This window comes from Chironomus tepperi, unplaced genomic scaffold (assembly GCF_022539635.2).
Source record: "Chironomus tepperi strain 1889 unplaced genomic scaffold, CSIRO-AGI_Ctep_v1 contig_12, whole genome shotgun sequence".
NCBI classification, from domain to species: domain Eukaryota; kingdom Metazoa; phylum Arthropoda; class Insecta; order Diptera; family Chironomidae; genus Chironomus; species Chironomus tepperi.
The window spans coordinates 706,493-731,108 of NW_027226134.1; the positions used below are offsets into that span (position 1 = coordinate 706,493).

Below are 24,616 nucleotides of genomic sequence, written 5' to 3' on the forward strand. Positions count from 1 at the left end.
AAAAAATTATCATCAGCATGTATTGCTTGTATACTTACTAATACTGATTATCCATTCAATTGTTTACTGCGGCACAAATAATAACAACTGATTGTACGTTGACGTAATGTTATCACAAATGCAGCAAATTGTATTTTCATACTGGATGCCAAATTTTTTTGTTTAAGTGGCTTGGAATCTAATGTAAGGATGCCGTGACAGTGACGCTAAGTAGAATGTAACTGAAAGATACCGCATTCCAACTTGACGTCGAGAATCTGTCTGGATCCAAAGATTCATACCAGGCGTATGGCATACGTCAATGATAAGCCTTTGGATGTAGAGTTTGCTGAATTTGAAGCGACAAAGATAGAGGCTGACTTGACTCCGATTTGGTGCTCGATTCGGCTTAAATCTGGCATCATGCAAGAGCCACTCCTGCCTGGTACCCGAATTTGGATCGATTAACCGACCTGTGCTCTTTGATTTAATTGTGTTCTGTCTCAACTCTTAATAATGGACTAAGTTGGCGATGCAATACTGAACACGACTAACCATTCCAAGCGTCTTAACTGCTTACCTCATAAAACTCCCCAACTTGTTCCTTATTGTCACATGGAATAAGAAGTTATGTGCTTTAAAAAGCATGAACACTGCTGCATAGAACTGTAAGCTTTCATGTTGACGCACTATACTCTCTTTTTTGCTGCTTTCTTTTTCAACTCTCTTTCTTTCCATTCCTTAATATCGTAGAATGTTGATTGTGTGGATGGAACAAAAAGGCATGCTTACTCATTTCATATACGGAATGCTTGTGTGCGAAATAGTTTTTCTGGTCATTGACATCAACCGTGTGGAGAGCTCGACCTTGACGTAAGGATTGAAATATGGGTCATAGTCATAATTTATGGTAAATAGCGAATTTCGGCTGCAGCAGATAATGGAAAGGAATTTGTCCGGTCGTGAAATTAAAAACAAGCCATTTCACACCTCGACAAAAAGTAAATCCGCAAACCACAAAAAAGGGGAATAAAAAAAATATTTCATTACAGCATTGCGGAACTAAATTCATTGGGAAATTGCTCTCTCCATAGTTTTTTTTTTGCGTACGGAGTTGACACCATTTATATATTTTTTCAATATATATAAATTTACGAGTATCTCAATGTTATGTTTTAGTACCTAATTACATTGAAATATAATCAGCTGTGCTCATTGTTGGTTCGTCCGATTGTCTAACGGAACTTTTGCTAGGAATTACTTCAAGAATTACTCATCTGAGCAGCAATTATGCACTAATTTTTGATATATGGCGTTTTTTTTGTGTCTTGACCTTGGCGAAGACGCACGATGGACCATTTCCGCATTTAGAATTTACCGGAAGCTTGGCACTCAGACCAATGAGTGAATTAAAAACAGTAGTGACGGATTTTTTGCATCTACATGCATCTGCCTACTGATTAAAATATGGGTATGTGGTGTCAAAATAGATTGAAATCTAGGTTATCGAGTCATATATAGATGTACGATCTATCAGTATTAGAGTATGATATCCGTGGACGAGTGCTTTCGACTGCCTACGAATTGCATCTGAGATCATAACACGCACAGTAGTATATCGTGATGTATAATTTGAGCAGCTAGATCTTCACGGTTCTTCCTCTTGCACAATGGTTTCTTCAAGTTTATCCAAGTGCGAAGACTTCTTAAACTATCCAAAAAATCTTCCTAAAAAATGCGCTTTCAAGTCACATACTCACACTCGTCATTCCAACGTTTCGCCACTTTGCAACAAGACAACGTCGATTATGTAATGATACATACATAAAAAATTATAATCACATAATAAATTTTTGCGTTCTTTTCGTGCTTATGTATGAGATCATTTATGATAGTATAAAAAATATACATAATGATTATAAAAATACATTGAAGCAAGTGATAGTGTAATAAATGTACGTAATATTTATACATGATATGAATACGCACGTATATAATTATTTTTATTTTCTTTTTTTTTGTAGCCAAAATCATTAAAGTGAATAAAATCCATACACAGGAAATATTGCTCAATTATACATGGAATTGACTTTGTGGGATGAGAAACTATTTTGTACGAGGAATAGATTAGAACGGATGATGTCCTCATCGGCCGTGATATTTTAATGCTGGTCGGTGGGACTTTTCGTCCGTTTTGGCTAATTTCTGTAATCATCAAATAAGAGTCTTTTGTGTGCTGTTTTTGGAGAACAATATGAGGATTATGTGCGGTGCTTTTTGGATGAATGAAACAGCTTTGAAGTCGTGTTCATTAACGGATCAGTTAGTGAATAGGATGTATTGTAAGTTTTATCATTTTTGATCATTCATGTGGCTTTAAATATTGAATAAATTGATGGGAAGTTTGGGTTTTTATGGATTCATGGCTGTTAGTTACTGTTGGAAATTGACTACATTACCTGAGAAGCGCATATCAAGTAATCCCTCAAATATCCGGTTAGCCTGTCGTGAATCTGGATTGATACCTGATTCGGTTTGAATTCGACTCTAATCCAGAGTCATACCTGCCTGGTGTCGGGTATTGGATCAATTAGCCAATTTGTGATATTCGGGATTGTAAATTTGGTAGTGATGTTCACAAAATTTTTGGGATTTTTGATTGTAACTTTGAGCCATACCTTACGCGGCGCAATGAATATCGCCGCGTTAAAAGCAAAACTTTAGGGTGCACTGATGACTTTCATCCTAGAAGTTTCAATCACATCGAAAATCTCCTCCAACACAAGCTAGATTCTAAGATTTCCAGTTTATCTAGCTTTTCTAGCTGCTAGGAACATAAATGCTGAATTTATTCAAAACTACAAAGTCCAACACTTGGATTTGTTTGATTGTATTAAGCTTGGATGGAATTACAATATACTTGGATCGACAAATATTGAAATGTTGCCATCACGGGAGATGGCTGTTTCAAGGGCTTGGTTAGAGATCAAAGGAGGGGTTGGTTTCGTATTGATCGCAAAGAGTAAGGGAAGTGGTGAGTTTTGAGATTTTTTCACGAAAAACCAGCAAATTTAAGAATTTTTTTTTAAAAAGGAAGGACTTGACCCCCAAAAACCCTTTCTGAAAACACGCCTGAGCAGTATACTTAGAACCAAGTGACACCCACTTGGCAAATTTGGCTGTTTTTAACAAGAACTGCTGCCTCGTCGCCATGTTTTCAATTTATCAACATTTTGCATCCTGGAATGAATTTGGATTTTTAAAATTTGTAATTTTTCAAAATTACTAGGATTTTTAAAATAAAATTCAGAGGTCAAAGCCAAATTGAGTCCCCCTCAGGTCGATTAAAGCCGATTGAAAATTTAAAAGCTATACTCCACAAATATCAGCGGAAAATAATTCCATGCAAATTTTAATTGGTTTTTAGCGAACCGGATCGAATTCAAGTCAACTTTGACCTCTGATAAAATTTCTAACTGCGCTTCTAAAAGCACCTACTCAGTATAAAAATCCTAAAAAATCATCATAAAACTTATTGATACCTAATTATTTTCCCAAATTTTTAATAGGTAATATGAATAATGAAAAGCACAGCTAATCATTAAAATAAAGCTGTAAAATTAGAATTGACTGTTAATATTGCTGCATTATAATTGCAAGATTTAACTGATAAAAAATTTCATATTTATTTGCTAAATAATTACTAAAATAGCTGTACATACATAACATTATTATGTGATAAAAAGTTAAAAACATAAATTAAATAAAAATGAGGAACTTAAAAAAATATTTTGTTAATTAATTTTTCTTTCAGTCAGGCACATTTTTCCATTCATCAAATTAGGCGGTAACATCAACTTTGAACATAATTCCCAATTTAATTGAATGTCTGCGGTTCCTTGAAGGAGTTTAATATCGCGTGAAACACGCTGTGTACAATTGTAATTGATTTCCTCTTGAAACTCAAATAGCAGTGGATAATCAGGATGATCCTTTAAATACAGTGTATCAATGCATAAATTCCCTCTTAAATCAATAAATCCAATGTCTCTAAATCGCTCAAAATTAGACTTAATGCATTTTATTCTATTATGATCTAAAAGTATTTCCTGCAATTCCAGATTCGATGAGAATATTTCATCATCAAAAATTGATATTTCATTATCGGCCACATCAATATAGCGTAAATTGTGTAAGTTTATGAATGCAGTTGGTGGAAGTTGCTTCAAAAAGTTTCCGCTTAACGAGACGATTTCGAGTTTAAACAAATCTAAAAATACATCATTTGGTAATGTCTCTATTTCATTATAACGAACATCTAATGTGTGTAAATTTATCATGCCGATAAAGTTTCTGCGATTTATGAATTTTAAGCGTGAACTCGGGACATATAGATGAAGCAAGTTTGGAAAGAAATTTCCAATGCCATTTGGTAAATATTTTGATTTTGAAAATATATTACGGAATAAGATGACATTGTGATTCTGCATTGATTCCTTATGTTCGCCGAGAACAGATGTGATGTAAGTATTGTCTGTCATGACACGTAAGTTGAAACTTTCACATGAGTAGAATTTCTTTCCAGGCGTCTCAACGGATAAGCTAGATTTGAAATTTTATTAAATTTTTAAAATTTGAAAAATTCAGCAACATTAATAACCTACAAAAAATTCAAACATTTGGAAAAATTTGAAAGCTGAATTCACCGAAATTTCGTTAATAACTGACAAAATTTGAATGCTGAATTCAGCCACATTTCATTATTAACCGACAAAATTTGAGAGCTGAATTCAGCCACATTTCATAAAAACCGACAAAATTTGAATGCTGAATTTAAAATTTCGTTAATAATCGACAAAATTTGAATGCTGAATTCAGCCACATTTCATTAATAACCGACAAAATTTGAATGCTGAATTCAGCAAAATTTCATTAATAACTGACAAAATTTGAAAGCTGAATTCAGCAAGCTTTGAAAAAATTTCCAATTTAAAAATTAACAACTTCTTACTAATCAGAAACATTTCCAAATTTGCACTCAAGCTCAAGATTCTGCAGTTCCAAATGTCTTTCCACATCAATATTTATAATTCGAGCCTTCTCAGAATAATGTCTGACACTGTAAATTGGCACATCTTTAGTAAAATTTTCATATTTTGACGACTTAAAATGATCAACAAGACTTTCAATTTCCTTTTGTGTAATTGAAGATGTGTCAGGATTTCGAGTAACAAATATTTCAGTCACGTTTTCTATTTTTACATCAGACAGTTGTAATGGCAATGTTCCATTTGTCTCGACAATTCTATTCACATGATTAACTTCTCGTCCATAATTTTGATTCCTTCGTATTCTAACACAGTGGATGGATTGTACGATAATTATCAAAATTAGAATATAATAAATATATCGCATGTCTTGTTATTAACACTCAAGTTGCGTCTAATTCAAATCACTTCTTGACAACTACTCAATGATAATAGATGAAAAGCTTGATTTTGCATGACTGGAAAAGTTGGTAGCTTAATGAACTGCAACAACATATTTACCATAATTCAGGTTTTTCATCTCATCTCAGTATCGATTGATCGCCACAAGAGAGTAAATAAGCATCAATCAATTTATGGACGAAACAAATCAAAATATTTCAATCTTCATATTCATCTCGTCATTGATGAATCACATGCTTGGCCTCAAAACGCGTGTTAAGTTTTTGGCAAATTCCAAAAATAACAAAAAAAAATTGCACAAAAAGATATGATGTAATATAATGACAAGTCTAAATGCTTCAAGCCGGAACCTTTTTTCTATCCGGCTTTCACATTTATTATTACATAAACTTGCGTAGCTTCAATGAAAGTTGAGTAATTCATTCATTCACTTTTTTTTATTCATCATACATGTCCAATGCATGAAATAATAAAGAGTGCGGTGTAATTGAGTAGGAAGCATTAATTGGGAGCTGAGTGACGTTGCAGGTGTAGATATCAATGATGGAGTAACGTGCTTTTGATTTTTGAATTGTGTTTAGACTTACTTAAATTCAAATTCTACAAAACCGTTAAAATTTTGAATTTTAAGAAGAAATTTATCAATGCCTGACTTTCTTTATTGAACACAATTAATACTATTGTTCCTACAAATTGATAACAACCGTGGCAATTTAAATTGAAATTGTATTGTGTGATTATATTGAGTTATAAAATTGAAAATTCCTGACTTGACAGACTTTAGAAAATCCTTAAAATTTTGAATTTTACAAAACCGTTAAAGAATTTGAAATTTACAAAACCGTTAAAAATTTTGAATTCTACAAAACTGTTAAAAATTACAATTTCAAAAATGAATAAATTTTTATCCAGAACATCCAATTTATGTCTTAATTAGATTGAATTTCGAATTCTTTATTCTGTTAAGTTCCTTCCAATAATTTTTGCATTACAGATTATGTCAGTTTAAGGCTATTAAACAATTAGTTCCTTTAGTGACCACATTTGTTCACTCAAACTCATTTTAAATAATAGATTCTAATAGGCTCCGCCTGAATTTATAGCATCAACTTCTTTAGAATCAATGGCTCTTCGTCGATAACGTGCTGCAAGTTGCCAATCTTCAATTGCTGGAGCTTTGACTTTTGCCTTTAAAAAATATGAAGAAAAAAATAAGAAAATGAATCATGTGAGATGAAGATGAACAATTGTTTTTGTACGCTTAAGCGTGTTACATTAATATTATCTATATTTATTTAAAGATACAATCTATGGTTGTGTATGAATAACAGCTATTAAGATTTTAAAAGAAAAATTTTTGCGGTGTTACATAAAATTTTCCATTTAATTTTCACACATTTCCCTTGACAAGACCTTGACTGGATCATGTGCAAACTATTTAGTTATACTTACTTGTGACGTTTTCACTGTTTGCTGTGCCGCTACGACAGTCTGAATTGGTTCTGCTTTATGAGTTGGATGAGCTCGAAAATGTATCATTGGAATTCTTTTAGCAGCATTTCTGACTTGCGACAACATTACCATAGCGAGTGAGTATTCTTAATCTGTGTATGAAATCTTTAAATACAATATAATTAACGTTTTAACTGCAAATTTTGTTTATTTACTTTTAAATTACAAAATAAATAATTTTTTTGATCAAAAAATCTAAATAGGGGATTATCAACTGAAAATTGTACAATTATTTGCAAAAATTTAAATTTTAAAAAAACGTTAAATTTATTTCAAATAGTTTTTCCTGGTTTTTACATAAAATCAAAGTCTCCAGAATTCTCATAATCGCAGATGTCCAATGCAACTTCACAACTCTCCTTAACTACACGTTTTGCATCCTTTAAATATTTTGTTAGAACTTCCACACATTCTTCATTTGCTATTGCACCTAGAGCCTCTGCACATTCATGTCTGACCATTTCATTCTCTAATGGATCTTCCAAATTTTCAATGAGATAAGGAATTGAGTTTTCATCTTGTAACTGTCCAAGTACGAATGCTACTTCATGTCTAAATAATGCACTGCTGTCTTTTAATCCAGAAGCAATGGCTAGAACAGCTTCCTTCGTTCTCAAGTTCCTTAAACTGAACATGGCTCTGTATCTCTTAAAAAGACTTTCATTCTCGTCCATAAGAACTTTTTGTAGTTCAGCAACAGTTTGTTTATTAGCCATAGGTGGTGATGGATCAACAGATGCATAAGGATTATCGTCATTAAGCTGTTCCTTCTCTTGCATCCATTTTACACGATCCAGTGCAATTTGACAAGTTTCTGCAACCTCAACAATTGGATCTTTGGAATATTTCTCGAGCAATTCAATGACACTTGGACATCCAATAGCTCCTAATGCCTCACCAGCTTCATGTCGGACCATCGGTGCTTGATTAACATCTTCTAATACTTTAATTAATGCCGGAATTGCTCTTGTATCTTTCATTTGGCCAAGACAGTAAGCTAGTTCATGTTTTAAGAGATCTGAGTCATCAACAAAGGCTTCCTCAATGCACTTTATTGCAATTGGACCTAAAATATTATTTTATTAGGGATTATTTTTGTGAAAATTATGTTTTGTTTACCTTTAACATTTTTTAGCGTAAATAAAGCACGAAATCTCTCTTTCATTGGACGTGCTGGATCATTAAGGATCTTTCCAACATTCTCAACTCGTTCGTCTGTAACTGAAGGCATCTTTATGATGAAAATTTATTTAATTTTTTGAAATTTTCCCAGATCAAAACACAGTAAACATGTGTACCTAAACTTTTCTCAAAGCATACGCTGTTTAGTATACGTTTTGTATTAATTTGTTTTTCTTTGATTTTGTTAGTTAGACATAGATTTACGGAGCGGTTTTCAAATTGCAATATGTCTTATAATTAGTTAAATCCTTTAGAAGCTGATTATTGAGTTAAATATTCATAAGAATGCTAAAAATTATGAAAAATAGTTTAACGGTCAAAATGAATTTGAATTTCAAATCAGTTGTTGTCAACCTTTTTTGTTCCATGGCATAGATGATTATTTTCATGAATAATACATAGAATCAATACATTTCTTATAATTTATGTTCCTCTGCATACTCTTAAATTCTCTCATGACATCGCAACTCAACAAGTCCACATAATAAGCAAATTGAGAACGTATCGAGTCACATCGCTTGTCCACTCCTACAATAACCGATTGACGGGTACCGAAAACCGCTAACTAGACACTGACGTGTTTTTATAGAAGAAAAATCGTATTCAGAAGTTAGTCGGATTTTATTTATTAATTATACTATAAGTAGTCATTCAAAACACATCTATAGACCACAAAATGGTTCGACACAAATTCCTAATTAGTATAATACTACAGATAGTTCTATTATCAGTAATCGTTAGTGGAGATAGAGATTTTTATAAAATTTTGGGTGTCAGCAAATCAGCGACAAAAAATGAAATCAAAAAGGCATATAGGAATCAAGCAAAAACAATGCATCCAGATAAAAATAAAGATGATCCAAATGCCAGTGAGAAATTTGCAGATTTATCAGCTGCCTATGAGATTTTAAGTGATGATGATAAACGTAAATTGTACGATAGATGTGGAGAAGGTAATACTTTTTATTCAGGCATAGATTTTCATCAGTACTAAAATTATCTCATTATTTCTAGAATGTGTAAAGAAGGAGGGAATGTTTGATAACAATGGAATGGATCCATTTGCCAGTTTCTTTGGTGATTTTGGATTTAATTTTGGTGGAAATGAGCAAAGACAAGAAGTCCATAAAGGAGCTAATATCGTCATTGACCTTTATGCTTCATTGGAAGAGATGTATACAGGAAATTTCGTTGAGGTAATTAATATTAACATGACGTGTACCTTATCTTTACTAATAAACTACTTAATAATTTATAGATAACAAGAAACAAGCCAGTATTGAAGCCTGCATCAGGAACAAGAAAATGTAATTGCCGACAAGAGATGGTGACAAGAAATTTGGGTCCTGGACGATTCCAAATGATGCAACAAACTGTCTGTGATGAATGTCCAAATGTAAAACTCGTAAATGAAGAAAAGCTATTGGAAGTGGAAATTGAAACTGGTGTACAAGATGGACATGAACAGAAGTTTGTTGCTGAAGGTGAACCACATATGGACGGTGAACCTGGAGATTTAATTCTCAAAATTAAACAAATGCCACATTCAAAATTCGAGAGGAAAGGCGATGATTTATACACAAACGTAACAATTAGTCTTCAAGATGCACTCATTGGATTCTCAATGGAAATTACACATCTTGATGGACACAAAGTGTCAATTGTTAGAGAAAAAGTAACATGGCCTGGTGCCAGAATTAGAAAGAAGGGCGAAGGAATGCCAAGCTTTGAAAATAATAATCTTTATGGAACTCTCTATATTACATTTGATGTAGAATTCCCAAAACAAGATTTCACAGATGAACAGAAAGAAAAGATCAAAGAGATATTAGCACAAAATTCAAACAATAAAGTTTATAATGGACTTCGGATGTAAGATGGGTGTTTCTGTGACTAGTGAAATAATTTCTTGAGACTTACAAAATAAAATACTAAGTATAAAAAAAAATACCAAAAAATATTGATTTTTAAGTTGATTGGCATCTGCCTCTTGATTTTCTTATTGGAATTCTGGAAAAATTCTAATTTAATTTTCTAAGGAAAAGTATCCAAGCATTATCAATTTGAATCTGAATTTAGAACCGTTATTCAACAGCAATTTGAATCTGAATTTAGAACCGTTCAACAGCAATCGGAATCCGATTTTAGAACCATTCAACAGCAATTTGAATCTAAAACGCAGCAAAACCATACAACAGCTATCAAATTGATCAATTAAAACCATACAACAGCTATTCAAATCAAAATTAACCGTTAAAACCATACAAATGCAATCTAATTTTGAACTGCAAGCTAAAACTTTACAACAGCAATTCATTCAAATTTGAAAAAGACGTTAAATTCATGTAACTTTTTGTATCCAAAAGATTCTCTTTATATTCATTTAAATATATTAATATCAATATTTATTAACTTAACATAACTAAAAAATTCATTCACTTCCATTCTCATTTATCAATCGTTTAAAATTATTCAACTTTTCCTGTTCAGCTATCGTCAGAGCATCTTCGTTGACTCTAAGGAATTTACCCAAGTTCCGCGAAAATGATTGATCGGAATTTTTAATAATAAATCCAACACAGTCAAGGATAGACAATCGATTCATGTCATCTGCATTATCATCATTGATACTTCGTGAGAATCTCTCTAAAATAATTGAGCATATAAGGCCATAAGCAACATTTCGTTCCTTATAATCCGAATACATTGTTCTCATAAATTCATCAAAAGCATGGAAAAAGGACTTGAACGAATCCATGCTGTGCATCGCTGCTATATTGAGGATGGCAAAGGCAACAGATTTCTCAAATATTGTCTTTTTCATTCCAATTGCCTGAGTCATAAGCATCTCAATTTCAGACTTGTATAAGCTTTTATGATTATAATGTCGTAAAAATGCTTCCCATGAAGTTGTGCTGGGCAAATTGATGAAATTCTTGTAAAGCATTACAAAATTCTGCATCAGCATTTGCTGGTAGAAGCTTACATCCTCATTTTCTGGAAATAAATTTGTCTCTATTGCGTCAATCAGTTGAATAAAATCCTCTTTTGACAATGGAATTTGGAACTTTTTGAAAAATTGATTTCCAAGTTTTTCAGTCATCTTCACTTGGAACAAGATATGCAGGTCAATTTGACTGCTCAACAACAAGCAATTGTCTGAAATTGTATTTTTTGTGGATTTTAATGCAGCCATGATTTGTAACTGGATATTTCGAGTATCTTTGATAAATTTGTCTTCATCTATCAGCAGTGGCTTGTTTGTAGCTAATAACATCCAGAAGTGCTTCAATAAATTGACATAAAACCTTTGGAATTGAGGAAAGTGATTGTATGTCCTATTCGTGCAGAACTTTTGACAAAATGTGTACAAATCAGTCATTGCCTTATCATTTAAAAGTCGCCATGATTTACATTCCAAAAGTGCTGAAATTTTTGGAACTAACTTTTCACGTTCCGTAAATTCGACATTCTCGAGACTCATTAAAATTTTGTACAATCCATTAAAAATATCTCGTACTCTTGACAACATTGACAGCGGTTCTATGCCATAAAGTTTTTTGAGGGCACGAACAATAAGACTTAAGGTAATTGGCTTGTGATAATCGAGGAATGCGTTACTTATCATTGGCATAAGCTGTTGTGTAAGATAATTGACATCTTCCTTTAGAAACGTGACCAACATTTCATCATTTATGGCAATAAGTGTCTGTAGCAGCATAATAAATGTCATTTCATCAGATCTACACAAGTTCATTGTATTTATCATAGATTCCAGTGTCTCCTTCTTCATCTCACTCAGTTCGAATGCCTCATTGAATATTTCAGCAGCACGACGTGAAACTAACGGCTCATTGATATGCTCAGCAATAAATTTGAGTAGTAACTCTAGATTAATGTCAACAGCTTTCGGAATTGATGTTAGAATCAACTTTAAATCCACATCATCGTCTGTGTAATAATTGAGTAGCTTTATGAGCTCTTGCCAGAAATTAAAGCCTAATTTGACCATCATAGATGCAGTTTCTGCTATAGTTTTGTTGCTTTTTGAGAAAAGATTTAAGAATATTTCATAGCAGTCATTGTTATTGAGAATCTGATGCTCGTCCTTAAATTTTTCGAGTGTACTTAGGAATTCAATGACTTCATGTCGAAGGTTCTTATGATTTACTAATTTTATGATGATTTGGACTACTGTTTCCTCATAGCTGCCAGTTGTGAATAGAAAGTTCTTCATGACTTCATCCAGTGAGTCAATTTTGCATAAATCAGAAAGGCTGTTGATTGCTAATACCAAAATTAGACGTTGCTGAAAAGGAAACAATTTGAATTAGTTAAAGAATGATTGAATTTCAATATGGCACTTACATCATACATGAGCATCGATCGGAAATGATTCAAATACATTGAATTCTTCAATAAGACATCATGGAATTCTGTCAATGTCTCTGTGTATTCTTTTGCACAGATCAGAGAATATTTCTCATACTCAAAAGCACTAGAAATGTTGTTCATAATTCTCTCAATTGATCTTGTTACTGCTGTTATTGTTTCGTCATTCTGATCCATTAAATCTGGATTGTCGAAGCATGACATAATTTTAGTCAGTGGATATAACATACAAGTTAGCAAATAGTATGCATTTCCCTTCATTTTTGATTCTTTTGGAATGTTAGGATGCTCAGTAGCACTTGCCAGGAATGTTATCCAGTTGCTGACCATGGAACCATCGAAAAGTTCAGAAACGAATAGCTCGTTAATGAAGAGATTTATGAATTGTTTTATTTTATTGATGATTTCACTAATATCCTCTTCTGAGTCATCCTGAAAATACATTGCGGATTAGACATCCAGTGAGCATAAATCAATAACATACAGTAACTTACTTCATCATAAATTTTTGTAAGTAAATCCTCATAATCTATCGTCGATTTCTGTATCTGATCATAACGTCTTGCTGTAAATGTAAAGTCCTTGCCGAAAACATCGATAAAGAACTGAAACATCATCATGTCAGTTTCTTTCCAATTTTTAAATGCATTTTCACGAACTTTTTTGGCAACATACTACAAAAAATCGTAAAATTAATGTTTATTCACTGAAAATTATCTTACTTCTTACATTCGGCTCACGCTGAAGTAGTGAATTTAGTATAGAATCCATTTTGATGCTTAATTATACTATTTAAACCATAACTTTTAATAAAATTAATAATTCTTGATTATTTGGCGCCAAAACTTTTGTTATTGCAAAACATTCCGTAACGGTTTTTAAAAATTCAAATTTAATCTAACCGGATTTAATTAAATCCTTGGATTTAAAAAATTGTTACATGTAACGGAAAATTATGTGAATTTAATTAAATAGGACTCTAATAGTTCTTCAAATGGTTCTATATGATTTATTTCATATTAATATATATTCCAGAAATATACACTTTACTTCCAAGAGATTCGCTCTTCATAAAACTTAATTACTTGTTGAGTGTATGCAACATTCGCAATCTTTGAGGACATTAAAGTACATTCGTCAGTTCCTTTCCATTTCATGACAAAAATAATGTCATTAGCGTCCTTAAATGCACCAACTATTTTCTCAAAATTAACACTTCCTTTCTGTGTTTCCGATTTACTATGTTGCTCTTCAAATGCCTGAATCAATTCAGGACAGTTGAGATTTTCCATGGGTTCCCATGAATTTTCAGAATCAGGATATCCTTTCCATTTAAGAAAGTATTCAACCTGCAATTTAATTTTATATTTTATTTTTGGTTTAAATGATGTTTTTAATTAATTAACATACTTTTCCATTACGGACTCTTTTCTTCAACAGCTTCTCGACAATATATTCATCTTCCAACTCTGGTGCACTCTCTGTATCAGTCTCAGTCATTATTAGTCTGAAATTAAAATGTCTATTCTGGATGTTGAAAAATTTTGTTCTGGATCTTTTGAGAATTAAATTTCATGATTTTAGAGCATTTTAAATTGTTAATTGATCAAAAACAGTTATGAATGTATGTATTAATGGTAATTAAAGTGTATGAAACTTACCTGATTGTGTTATTTGTGTTTAAATTAAATATTAAATTCGTCTCAAACAATGCTTTCAAAAAAGGCAATATAATTTTAACGGATTTTTGAAATTCAAAAATTATCAAGTTGCTCAAAAATTTTGAATTTTTGAATAACGGCTAAAAGTGGTGAATTTAATTTTCTTTCTGATTGCCATTTCCTTTGATTAATCTATTGTAAGTAATGCATTATTCAAGCAATGATGGCGTACCAAAAGTGAAAAAATATACTTCCAAAGTACAATTATAACTTCAAAAAGAATTTTCTTTCATCTTTGAGTTTTAAATAATTTTCCACATGTCGTCAAGAGAAAATTTCAATTAAAAACTTTATTACTCTGCATGTATGCATATCATTTAATGCACATTTTAGTTCCAAAGTTAAATATGTAAAAGAAAAAAAAAGTCCTTTTTGAGTAGATTTGATTATGCACATTAACTTATGAAAAAGTCATAAAAGCATGAAAGCCAAAGAATTGGTTAATGCATTTGCATGCACTGATGATGACAGAATGCATATTTCATTCATAGAATATATGTTATTCATGCTTTTTTATTATAAGTAAACTGATATAAAAATCATCATATCCACAAAAGAATGATGCTGAAATAATCTTATTTGTGGTAATGGCATTGCCATTGACTATCCAAAAGTCTTGAACTATTGAGAATTTCAGCAACAAAGCTCATAAAATTCTTATTGTCCAATACAAATAAAGTCGTTCTACATTTATTGAATGGAACTAGAAGAAGTCTCAGACATGACTAGGAAAGATATTCGTGAATGGAATATTTTGGCCATGAAGATGAAAATAGTTTTAAAGAATTTTAAAGTTATAGAAATTAATTTGTTGAAAAATAACGGTCTTAAAAAATTTAAAAAAATAACGGCCAAAAATAATTTAAAAAAGTAACGGTCAAAAATTATTTAAAAATTTAAGGCCTCAAAATAGCAACCAATTTCAAAAATAACCGTTAAAACATGATTATCGTCATTAAACTAGCCAAATAAGCACGAAATTCCTTAATTAAATTATCAACCTAATTTCCTTCATCTTAAAAAAATAATTCGAATCCATTTGTTCCTCAAAAAATTTCTTATTGTTTTATTATTCCTCGTTGATTTTTTTCTGCTCGTAGGCATTTTTTTCGTCTGTTACAGCAGAAAAAAAGAGAACTACAATTTAATTTTATTATATCGCGATAAAATATAAAGAACATAAGCGAAAAAATAACTGGTGAAGATATAAAAAAAAGTTGGGAATTTTTCGTCTTTTATTTTGTGGATAAAAAGAGTGAATTAATATAAAAGTTGTTGGTTAGGTTTATATTGGAAACAGATGAGCAATTCTCACAAATTAATATGAAGTTTCTTGTTATGTTTGATCATGTTTTCAACAACTTTAAGCAATTATAATTAATTAGCAAATATTAAGACTTTGAATTTAAGAACCTTGTAAAAAATTCGTAAAACACTACAAATGTCATTCAATTGAGTTAGAACTTTACAACAGCTTATGGGAACCATACAACCACTGATAAGTCAATGATGATTTAATTGAAATAAGATCTTTACAACAGATGTAAGAAAACCAATCAAATGTTTGTGTTTGAAAACCATACAACAGCTTATAAATTCACTGATAGTAAATAAATGTCAGCTAATGAAACTAGAACTTTAAATCTGTTTGAATTGTTGAAAATCAACCAAATGTTTGTTAAGTGTTTGAAAACAATACAACAGTTAAAGGCAAATGAATTTAAGATTTTTTGAGAATGTTTCAAATCCTTTGAAATTATCAAAACCGTACAAATGTTTTTAATATGAGCCAAAATGAACATTTTATCGCATCGCGTTCTTAAGCACCACTCAAAATACTTGAAAAGCAACAAAAAGAAGTAAAACTACAGGGAAGAGGAATGAAATGTTCCGCGAAGTGAAAAGATAGTGCCATCAACTCTTTCACTTGTGCTGCATGCACAGATGTACTCATCCCTATATGTGTAAATAAAATTAAATTTTTTATGAACATTTTTCTTTGTCTATAGCAAAGTTCTACTTTCTCAAAAAAGCATAAAACTTTATTTATACCTCATGCGGTTTCGAAATTGAGATGTTTCAGTTTTTTTTATTATTTGATGCTATAAAAAGGAGAAAAAATCTTGATGCCGCAGATTCGGATTCTTGTTATGAGCAATTTAAGTGACATAAAAATGATTTAAATGTATTTATTTTTTGAAGCATAATAATATAACGAAGCTTCAGACAGTGAAAAAACTTTTTTTTTGTGCTGCATTCTACTTTAGTTCATTTTTTGCTCTTCCAAATCCAAACAAAAAAGCTCAAAAGAATAAACTTTTTTTTTTGTTTATAATGAAATGTGTTTAATCCCTTTTCGTGGGAAGATGATCCTTTAATGAATGAATTAAACACAAAAAAACTAGCTGTACAAAACTTTTTTCATTAATTTAAATGCAGAAAAAAATGGTATGACACAGAAAAATATTCATAATAGCGTAGAATTTGTGTATTTTTGTGGTATACAGCTGGTTAATGGTTAGATTTGAAGTTACTAGAAAGGGTTTGTAAATTAAATCTTTTGAATTTTTGAAATTTTAAATCCAAAATTAACAAATAATGGAATAACTTAATAAGAGTTGAAGTAACTCGGTGGTATTGATCTGTTGGACTTAATCAGTACCTCTTAGCGACCATTATTTCGAAACTAAACAGGCAATAATGTCGTCAAATTAATGACTCGAACCCAGGAGTTCAAATTCAAGGCCCACTTTTGTGACTCGAGGAAAACTTGTCCAAACCGAGAAAATCGGGAAGCCCTACTTCACATATAGTTTCTACATTAGAGCTTTATATGACTTTAATGCAATTTAATTTAAAATAGAAGTAACAGATTAATGATTACCAAAAAGTCAGAAACGACCCAATTTGTTTAGCATTTCCATTTTTATTTAACCTTAAAACAAAAAAAGAATTCAAAAAGAAAAATTTAAAATTCATTTTAAATTAAGTTTTCCATTTGCCAAGCCTCACCTTCATTAGCTTTCATAATAATACAAAAGGATGAATAAGCTTAATTTGTGCATGTAGAGTACCACAAAAAGTAATTTTCCCACATAATTTTATACATCTAGCATTCAACAGAAAATGCTTTCATCAATGTCAATTACAGACAGCTTTTTTGCATAGAAAAATGAATAGAAATAAAAAGTTAAGCTTGCACTTAAAAATACTTAAACAGTGTTGCAATCTGTGCGTTGGTTGTGAACAGGCATTTCCTGCAGACGTTGCCTGCGACATACGAGAGACGTTGCCTGCGACATACGAGAGACGTTGCCTACGACTTGTGACAGAGGTTGCCTGCCACCTGTGAACAGGTATTTCGTGCCACCTGTGACAGACGTTGCTTTGCCACCTGTGACAGACGTTGCTTTGCCACCTGTGACAGACGTTGCATTGCCACCTGTGACAGACGTTGCTTTGCCACCTGTGACAGACGTTGCTTTGCCACCTGTGACAGACGTTGCTTTGCCACCTGTGACAGACGTTGCCTTGCCACCTGTGACAGACGTTGCCTTGCCACCTGTGACAGACGTTGCCTTGCCACCAGTGACAGACGTTGCCTGCCACTTGTGATAGATCTGTTGCATGCCACTTGTGATAGATCTGTTGCATGCGTCTGTGACAGACGTTGTCTGCGACTTGTGACAGACATTTTCTGCGACATATAAGAGACATTGCCTTCGATCTGTGACAGACGTTGCTTGTGATTTGTGAGGGATGTTGCTTGCCACCTGTGACAGGTGTTGCATGTGGCTTATGACAGATCTGTTGCATGTGCCTGTCACAGACACCTGTTTTGCAACTCTGTGTTTAAAATAATGGAAATGCAGGAAGAATTGAGCATTGTACAAAAAAATTGTCTGCTATTCTTAATTAAAGAATAAATGACTGACTAAAATCAGCGAATGAAAAGTTTTTTTTTTCAGTAACAAAGGAGTAACAATGTGGACGGACAGGAATTTAACAAGTTGTACAGCAAGCAAAAAACTTTGAATATAAAATGAGGGAAAGTAGTTGTAGCATAAATGAAAAACATTTGCCATTCATTGTTGTGTAAATTTGTTTTTTATCGCAACATAAATTGTGTGTACATGTTTGTTCTTGCTATTAAGCATAACGGTTGTTCTTTCCTTTCTTCTTTGTCTCCTTTTTATTGTATTTTTTGAACAAATTTTCAATTTCGATCTTCTTTTCCAATCGCAATCTTGTTAACAGATGACTCGACTTGACTCTGATGTGACATGATACTGTCTTGAAGATGAACAAGAAATGGATATTGAAAATTTGCCAAAAAATTCAATATTCATTTTCAACCTCATCAAATAGCTGAATATCGAGTGGATGGAGCTTAAAGTCAATTCTTTTCATACAATTTTAAGTTTTTACGTTTTCGATACATTCGGTTCCAACTTAAAGCTTTTCACTAAGATCAATTTTATTTTGTATGTCACAATGAATATTCTATATTCCATTTTGTCATTGTCATTCACATGAACATCTTAACATTCTATTACCTACTATATAAAATGAAAAAATGCTAATGCAGTTAAGCTTTTCTTTTTTTCCCCCACACATATATGCTTTGTGTTTATAGTTTTGGAGTGTTTGTCTGTCAATTGTGAGAGGCTTTAAATGGCATTAACCCAAGTCAAGCGCAAGAAACTGTTAGAACAAATCATTAACAAGACATTGACTGACTTTTACTAATTTATAACACATTTCTGTCCATTCTTGGAACTTTATTAGGGTTACTCACTTACTACTTACTTCCTTGGCTGGAGCGCACGAGGGACCATTGTCGTGCGTAGGGAATGTCTAAAGATAGCTCTATCCTTCGAAACATTCTGCCAGTTCGGGATATTAAGGACTCTAGCGTCCTTTTCATCAAATCTAGGGTTGCACATGCTTAATGTGCATGAGATTGGGCACAAACTGTGATTTGATCATTATTACGATGTTTATTCTTCAGAGATCAGAATCAGACTAAATGTTTATATAAAGGGGACTATCAACTATAAAAAGCGAAAAACAACTGATTCAAATATCAAAATGTCCGTTAAAAATACACCAAGAATTTTCCAATTTCCTGACAATTTGTATCATAGAATCTAATAACATAGCCTCAATACCCTTCAATAGATACAGATAAATAGTTCAACGAGTCAACATCTCTAGTTCATAGATATTTGTTCTTTCTCCTCTGTCAGTCAGTCTCTCACTCTATTTCTCGTATAAGCACACCATATAATAAGGTTGAACATACAGAATTAATCAGGCTTTATTAACCGTGACGGAATGCAAAGGAAGGAAAGAAAGTGTAGTGTGTCTGTAGTGAATTAAACTTTTTTTTTCTCACTCTTCGTCTCTTTCCCATGCAATCTTAATTTTCGTAAATAAGCTTTTCTTTTTTTTATGTCAAGGGATATTTGCATAATGAAGTTTTATATTCATATATTGTACTATATTCACAGAATATTCATGTGTGCGAATAGACGATATTAAGTGACACACTGCATGCTTACTCTAATACGTATGGAATGAATATATCTGTGACCATAATCATTGAATATTATAATAATATAAAAAAGTGGGATGTCAAGAAGCATCTACCTTGATTCCTTTCAATCTTGTAGAGTGCTTGGATGCACTTTGAATCCAGAATGTGGATATTTTTCAAGTGAGTTACTTATTAGTTGGATTAAAGTCTTTTCAGTCTGGCATCTCTTTATTGCATTGCACTTGAAGGTCATTCACAAATGATGTCAATCTGATACCCTGCAACCCAAAAGTACTGTCCCAGCCATAGTACGTAATTCATGAATAATCCTTAAAAACACTTGTGGAATTTCAATTCATTAATTCTAAAAATAAATTCCATCCACTTAGGAATCAATGCTGCAAATTATTTCAATATCATTTAAGCTGATATTTAGATTATCAGCTTCAGCATCAAGCTGACAAGTTGGCGATGACCTTATCGAGTCATAGTCTTCATCATCCTCATCAGCCTTAACGTAGATATTACTAAAATAGTCAACTTCTTGATGTTCGGGGATGTCGGATTTAGGTATGCTTAGTCTGTCATAAATGACTCGTCCTCCTCTGCCCATACGTCTACGCATCACGCCCACATCTGTATTATAAAACATTTCATGTTCGCTGCATTCAGGAATATGATTTTTATCAAACAAGTCGTTACGGATCTGAGGAAGTATAGAATAAATTAGCTGCTGTGTAGATGTTGTGAAGGATATAAAAATGGAATAAATTATTACATCATGATATTCACAGTCAGTAAGTCGATGAAACGGAAACATTTCATGTTCATTAATGTTTATCGAATATTCGTCTGAATCACCAACTTTAAGCTCGTTACTGAGACTCTTGGTACTATTAATATCGCATCCAATGCGATTTTCTTTTAAATCCTTCAATAAAAATTCTGTGTTGGTCTGCACTTCCTTCTCGAGATAAGAGGAATTAAAACTTTTTGTATTATATTGATCTTTGAATGTTGCAAAGCGTAGCAGAAGCAGCTCATGCTTTGTTCTCTCACAGAAAGCATTTGTCTTGTAAAACTTTAGGGACTCTTGGATACTCTCACGAATGTCCAACATTTTGATGTAATTCTCATAATCTCTAGATCGATTCTTTCTCAAATGCATTCGTTCCCGGCATGGACGAAATGCAATGTATGGATCGAATTTGTGCTTAACGCCAGGCTTTAAATCTTCTTTTTTAAAGCTCTGAATTAGAGATTCGCCATTCGATTGGATCCGTTTGTTTAGCCAGTAATCATAAGTTGCTTCCATTGCTATCCAAGCACTTTGCTTATTGAAATGTGATGTCAAATCCGTTATGGATGGAACTTTCTGTATGTTTTTGCAAAACATTATTAAAATATTCATTCGATTGGATGTAAAACCATTAATTTACCTTAGTTTCAGCAGATTTGTTCTCGAGAAACTCAACATACATCTCAAAATCATCATGTGTAAGCCTTAAAGCTTCTCCGTTCATTTCAAGCCATTCATCATCCTCTGAATCAGCATCATACTCAATTGTCTTTTCACTTGCTAAATGGAATAAGATGTTGTAAGCATTATGACATACATAAACATACTTAATACTTACGTTGTACCATAATTCGAATTTTTGGAGCTGTATAATCTGCTGGATATAATTTATCGTAAGCTTCTTTGTCAATTTCATCAATCTCAGGAACGGGAATTGATGTATTGTTCTTAATGGCTTCTTGAAAGTGCTTTTCATGCAGTTCCTCTTTTTCCATAAAGTTTTTTGGGAAGCTTGAGATAATTTCTGTTGATTTTGGTTCAATTTCCTCATCGTTCTTGACATTAATCCTCTTATTCTTATAGTCATCCATTATTTCAATGCTAAATGCAGCACCACAATCGATACTTCGCTTTAATTTCTTCATGTTGACTGTTAAATATGTCTAAATTAATAATTTGTAAATGTTTACAAAAATCACCTTTTCAATGAAATTTTTAACGGTCATCTGAGATTTGAAATGCTCGTAGAATTTTCCCTTTGAAATAAAATTTAAAAATATTATTTACGGTTATTGCATGGAATAAATCTTGCAAGCAAAAAGGAAGGAAGAAACAAACCATTTTGCTCTTTATCACTTTAAATGCACTTTATTCAAACTGCACAGTCGAAAATTCTCTCAAGGAAGATATTTATGGCATGCTATTTCCATCGTAATTTAATTTTCCTCTTTTTTTTTATTTCATTTTTCACCATTTTTCCATTTCACTTCCTTTTCAGCTGTGATTTTGCTCACTTGCATCTATCACCACAACAATGTGAGAGAAAATTATGTCACACTTTGCTTACGTTGCTGTCTGTTTATTGTACACGCTGTATAATTATGTCTTGGGCTTTTGAGGCTTTCCCGAAAGCATCGAGGTCACAAAGCACAGCTTTTCACTTAATTTTTTCTCGTCATTTCTATTTCTGATTTTTCATTTTTTTTATATAGTCATTCTTGCATACAAATGAAAGAAAAGATGCCTCAGTGCATGGTTGTGGAGATGGATATCCCGTCGGGTATAATTTAGCATTCTCGTTCATCGTTCAACAAAGGAAACCTTGCGGAAACTGCTCAGCTAAAAAAAACATCATCTGTAATCTGTCATTAGATGAACAATTATGAAAATTACTTTTATGGAATAGCTGCAGAGTTGGTAAATAACCGTTAGAAAAATATTTGAATTTTATGATGATAAAAAGTGCGGGAAAATTTGAAATTTAGTCGAAAAATTAGAAATTTAAGTGTTAATCTTTAATTAAGCATTTTTAGTGTCTATCAAGCTGTAAGGAAGTGAGTATGGATATGCAGCACACCTCTGCAGAAAAAGAGTTGTTTGAATACATCATCGTTACAGTGTAACGACTCTTTTAGATGTCTTTTGTAGTTGCTTAATGACTTACTTTAAAGAGTTTGTTTTAATGCTGTTCTCTTAATGAGACGAGAATAGCTCCTTTGATGGACGTTTTGTTCAATGTTCACCCTTGGAAAACAGATTTATTGCTCAAAGCTGTTGAGCATGAAATTTTATTTTTCTTGAAAATTTATAGAATAAAGTGGAACTTTTTCCTTAGTAGGAACGAGTGCTTTGTCAGGCTTTAGGTAGTTTGTTACATTATTTTCCATCCCACTCTTAGTAAAAGCTCTAATTAGTTACTTAATCGGATGGAATTCTACGACAACTTTTTCTTTTATTCTAAAGAGAAAAAAGTTTTTAAATTTTTTTACACTTCCTGCTTTTTTTTTCCTAGTTGGTGCTTTTCTTTTCTTTGCTTGAAGTGCAAAAATAATGAGAGAAATTTCCTTCAATTACTCTATCGGTTGTATGAGAGAAATCTGGTGGTAAATTGCATCTTTGAAAAATACTTGTTATTTTTGCATTCGATGTAATAACGACAAAATCTCCAATGGCGATGATAAAGTTTTCAATGTGCTTTTTTTAGAGGGAGTCGTTCATATATTCTGTGACAAAGAAAATAAGCTTTTCGAACCATCACTCACAATTATCTTGAGAATTGAAAATTAACGGTCATTTAGGATTTAAAAAGTAACGGAAGTTCAAAATTTAAAAAGACATTCAAATTTTGAACTTTGAGAATTCATGACGCAAAACGAGGAAGTTTTAACAATGAAATTCATCCTCGATTAAACACTCAAGGAGGAAACATCTAAAGGAAATAATAAAGGCTAAAGCTATAAGAAACAATAACAAACAATTAAATGGTAAATATAAAGGCAACAACGCTTAAAGAGCACTTTTCAGTACTAAATAAAGGATTCCATAATTCATTGTTTTAAATGTTGGACAACATTTGTGAACAACTCTCTTATTCCAAGTTGATTCCAACTTATTTTCTGCCATTTAAGTAATAAATTTAATGAATTTTAATGGAAGTTGTAATCCTTTCGGTTACTGCTTCTTCTCATAACTTTAATGAACCTTACTGTAGAGTATGAGCAGTAAGTTTAAGAATATTCAGTTCAGATGCAGTTTTATATGCAAAAGCAACCAGAAAGGAATCCTTGATGCTGGAGTACTTACTTATTTTGCTGACCGTACAGATCAATTGGTCATGATGCTGCATATAATTAATAAAATATCGAGTCTGGTAAGAATCATATCTCACAAAAGAGCTGATTTCAGATTTCCAGTCTGTTGCTTTATCATTCGACCATATGGATCAACAAATACTTAAGATGAAATGTCCAGACATCCTATAAAGACTATTTCGGTCCAGACATCTTGAGTTTATTGTTGATTCATGATTTCTTATGGATAAGATATCGACACTGAAAAGTGTATATCACATTGCGTCAAGAGCACTTGAAATATTATGAATATTTGATCATGTAAGTTTTTATATTTATTATCATTTTATTTTATGTTAAGTATACATATATGGGGGGTCCTCGGTTTGAATAAAATGTCTGAATCGAATTATGTTAAAGGAATTCTAAAATTATTGCTTAATTTTGGAGCAATTTGAGTTTATTACAGAATTTCTATAGAAAAATCAATTATTCAAAACCGAGGACCCCCATAAGCCATTGAGGTACACACATGAAAAGGAAATTTATTGCTCATCTTCTCATTCATATAGATATTCCTTTTATGAGAGAATATAACAGAATGGTCGTTATTATCATACATGATATAAAGCATACTCTATATTGCTTTACGTGTATATTTATTAAGGATGGTAAAAGGCAACTGAACGCTGCACATGTGATGTCATTGTTTGTGAAATTGTCACTTTTACCCATTGCTTATGGCAATGTTT

General features: G+C 32.2%; 5 protein-coding genes across 5 annotated transcripts; 1 reads left to right on the forward strand and 4 right to left on the reverse strand.

Moving 5' to 3' along the window:
- Window positions 1–7,183: 7,183 nt before the first annotated feature.
- Window positions 7,184–8,249, reverse strand: nero (deoxyhypusine hydroxylase nero). The gene is made up of 2 exons (XM_070637928.1): window positions 8,061–8,249; window positions 7,184–8,007 (listed from the first exon to the last, which is right to left on the reverse strand). The coding sequence occupies exons 1-2, from the start codon at window positions 8,170–8,172 to the stop codon at window positions 7,235–7,237; spliced, it is 885 nt and encodes a 294-aa protein (XP_070494029.1). The 5' UTR covers window positions 8,173–8,249; the 3' UTR covers window positions 7,184–7,234.
- A 432-nt stretch (window positions 8,250–8,681) lies between these two features.
- Window positions 8,682–10,081, forward strand: shv (DnaJ homolog shv). Its single transcript, XM_070637919.1, has 3 exons — window positions 8,682–9,076; window positions 9,138–9,319; window positions 9,382–10,081. Exons 1-3 carry the CDS (start codon window positions 8,800–8,802, stop codon window positions 9,997–9,999), a joined length of 1,077 nt encoding a protein of 358 aa, XP_070494020.1. The 5' UTR covers window positions 8,682–8,799; the 3' UTR covers window positions 10,000–10,081.
- Window positions 10,082–10,554: 473 nt separating this feature from the next.
- On the reverse strand, window positions 10,555–13,353 carry LOC139088450 (uncharacterized). The gene is made up of 4 exons (XM_070637679.1): window positions 13,245–13,353; window positions 13,010–13,189; window positions 12,492–12,947; window positions 10,555–12,432 (listed from the first exon to the last, which is right to left on the reverse strand). Exons 1-4 carry the CDS (start codon window positions 13,284–13,286, stop codon window positions 10,555–10,557), a joined length of 2,556 nt encoding a protein of 851 aa, XP_070493780.1. The 5' UTR covers window positions 13,287–13,353.
- Window positions 13,354–13,501: 148 nt separating this feature from the next.
- LOC139088901 (chromobox protein homolog 3-like) lies at window positions 13,502–14,244 on the reverse strand. The gene is made up of 3 exons (XM_070638252.1): window positions 14,177–14,244; window positions 13,926–14,037; window positions 13,502–13,864 (listed from the first exon to the last, which is right to left on the reverse strand). Exons 2-3 carry the CDS (start codon window positions 14,013–14,015, stop codon window positions 13,562–13,564), a joined length of 393 nt encoding a protein of 130 aa, XP_070494353.1. The 5' UTR covers window positions 14,016–14,037; window positions 14,177–14,244; the 3' UTR covers window positions 13,502–13,561.
- A 5,815-nt stretch (window positions 14,245–20,059) lies between these two features.
- On the reverse strand, window positions 20,060–21,689 carry LOC139088942 (enhancer of polycomb homolog 2-like). The gene is made up of 4 exons (XM_070638307.1): window positions 21,413–21,689; window positions 21,215–21,354; window positions 20,554–21,150; window positions 20,060–20,481 (listed from the first exon to the last, which is right to left on the reverse strand). Exons 1-4 carry the CDS (start codon window positions 21,663–21,665, stop codon window positions 20,161–20,163), a joined length of 1,311 nt encoding a protein of 436 aa, XP_070494408.1. The 5' UTR covers window positions 21,666–21,689; the 3' UTR covers window positions 20,060–20,160.
- Between the last annotated feature and the right edge of the window lie 2,927 nt (window positions 21,690–24,616).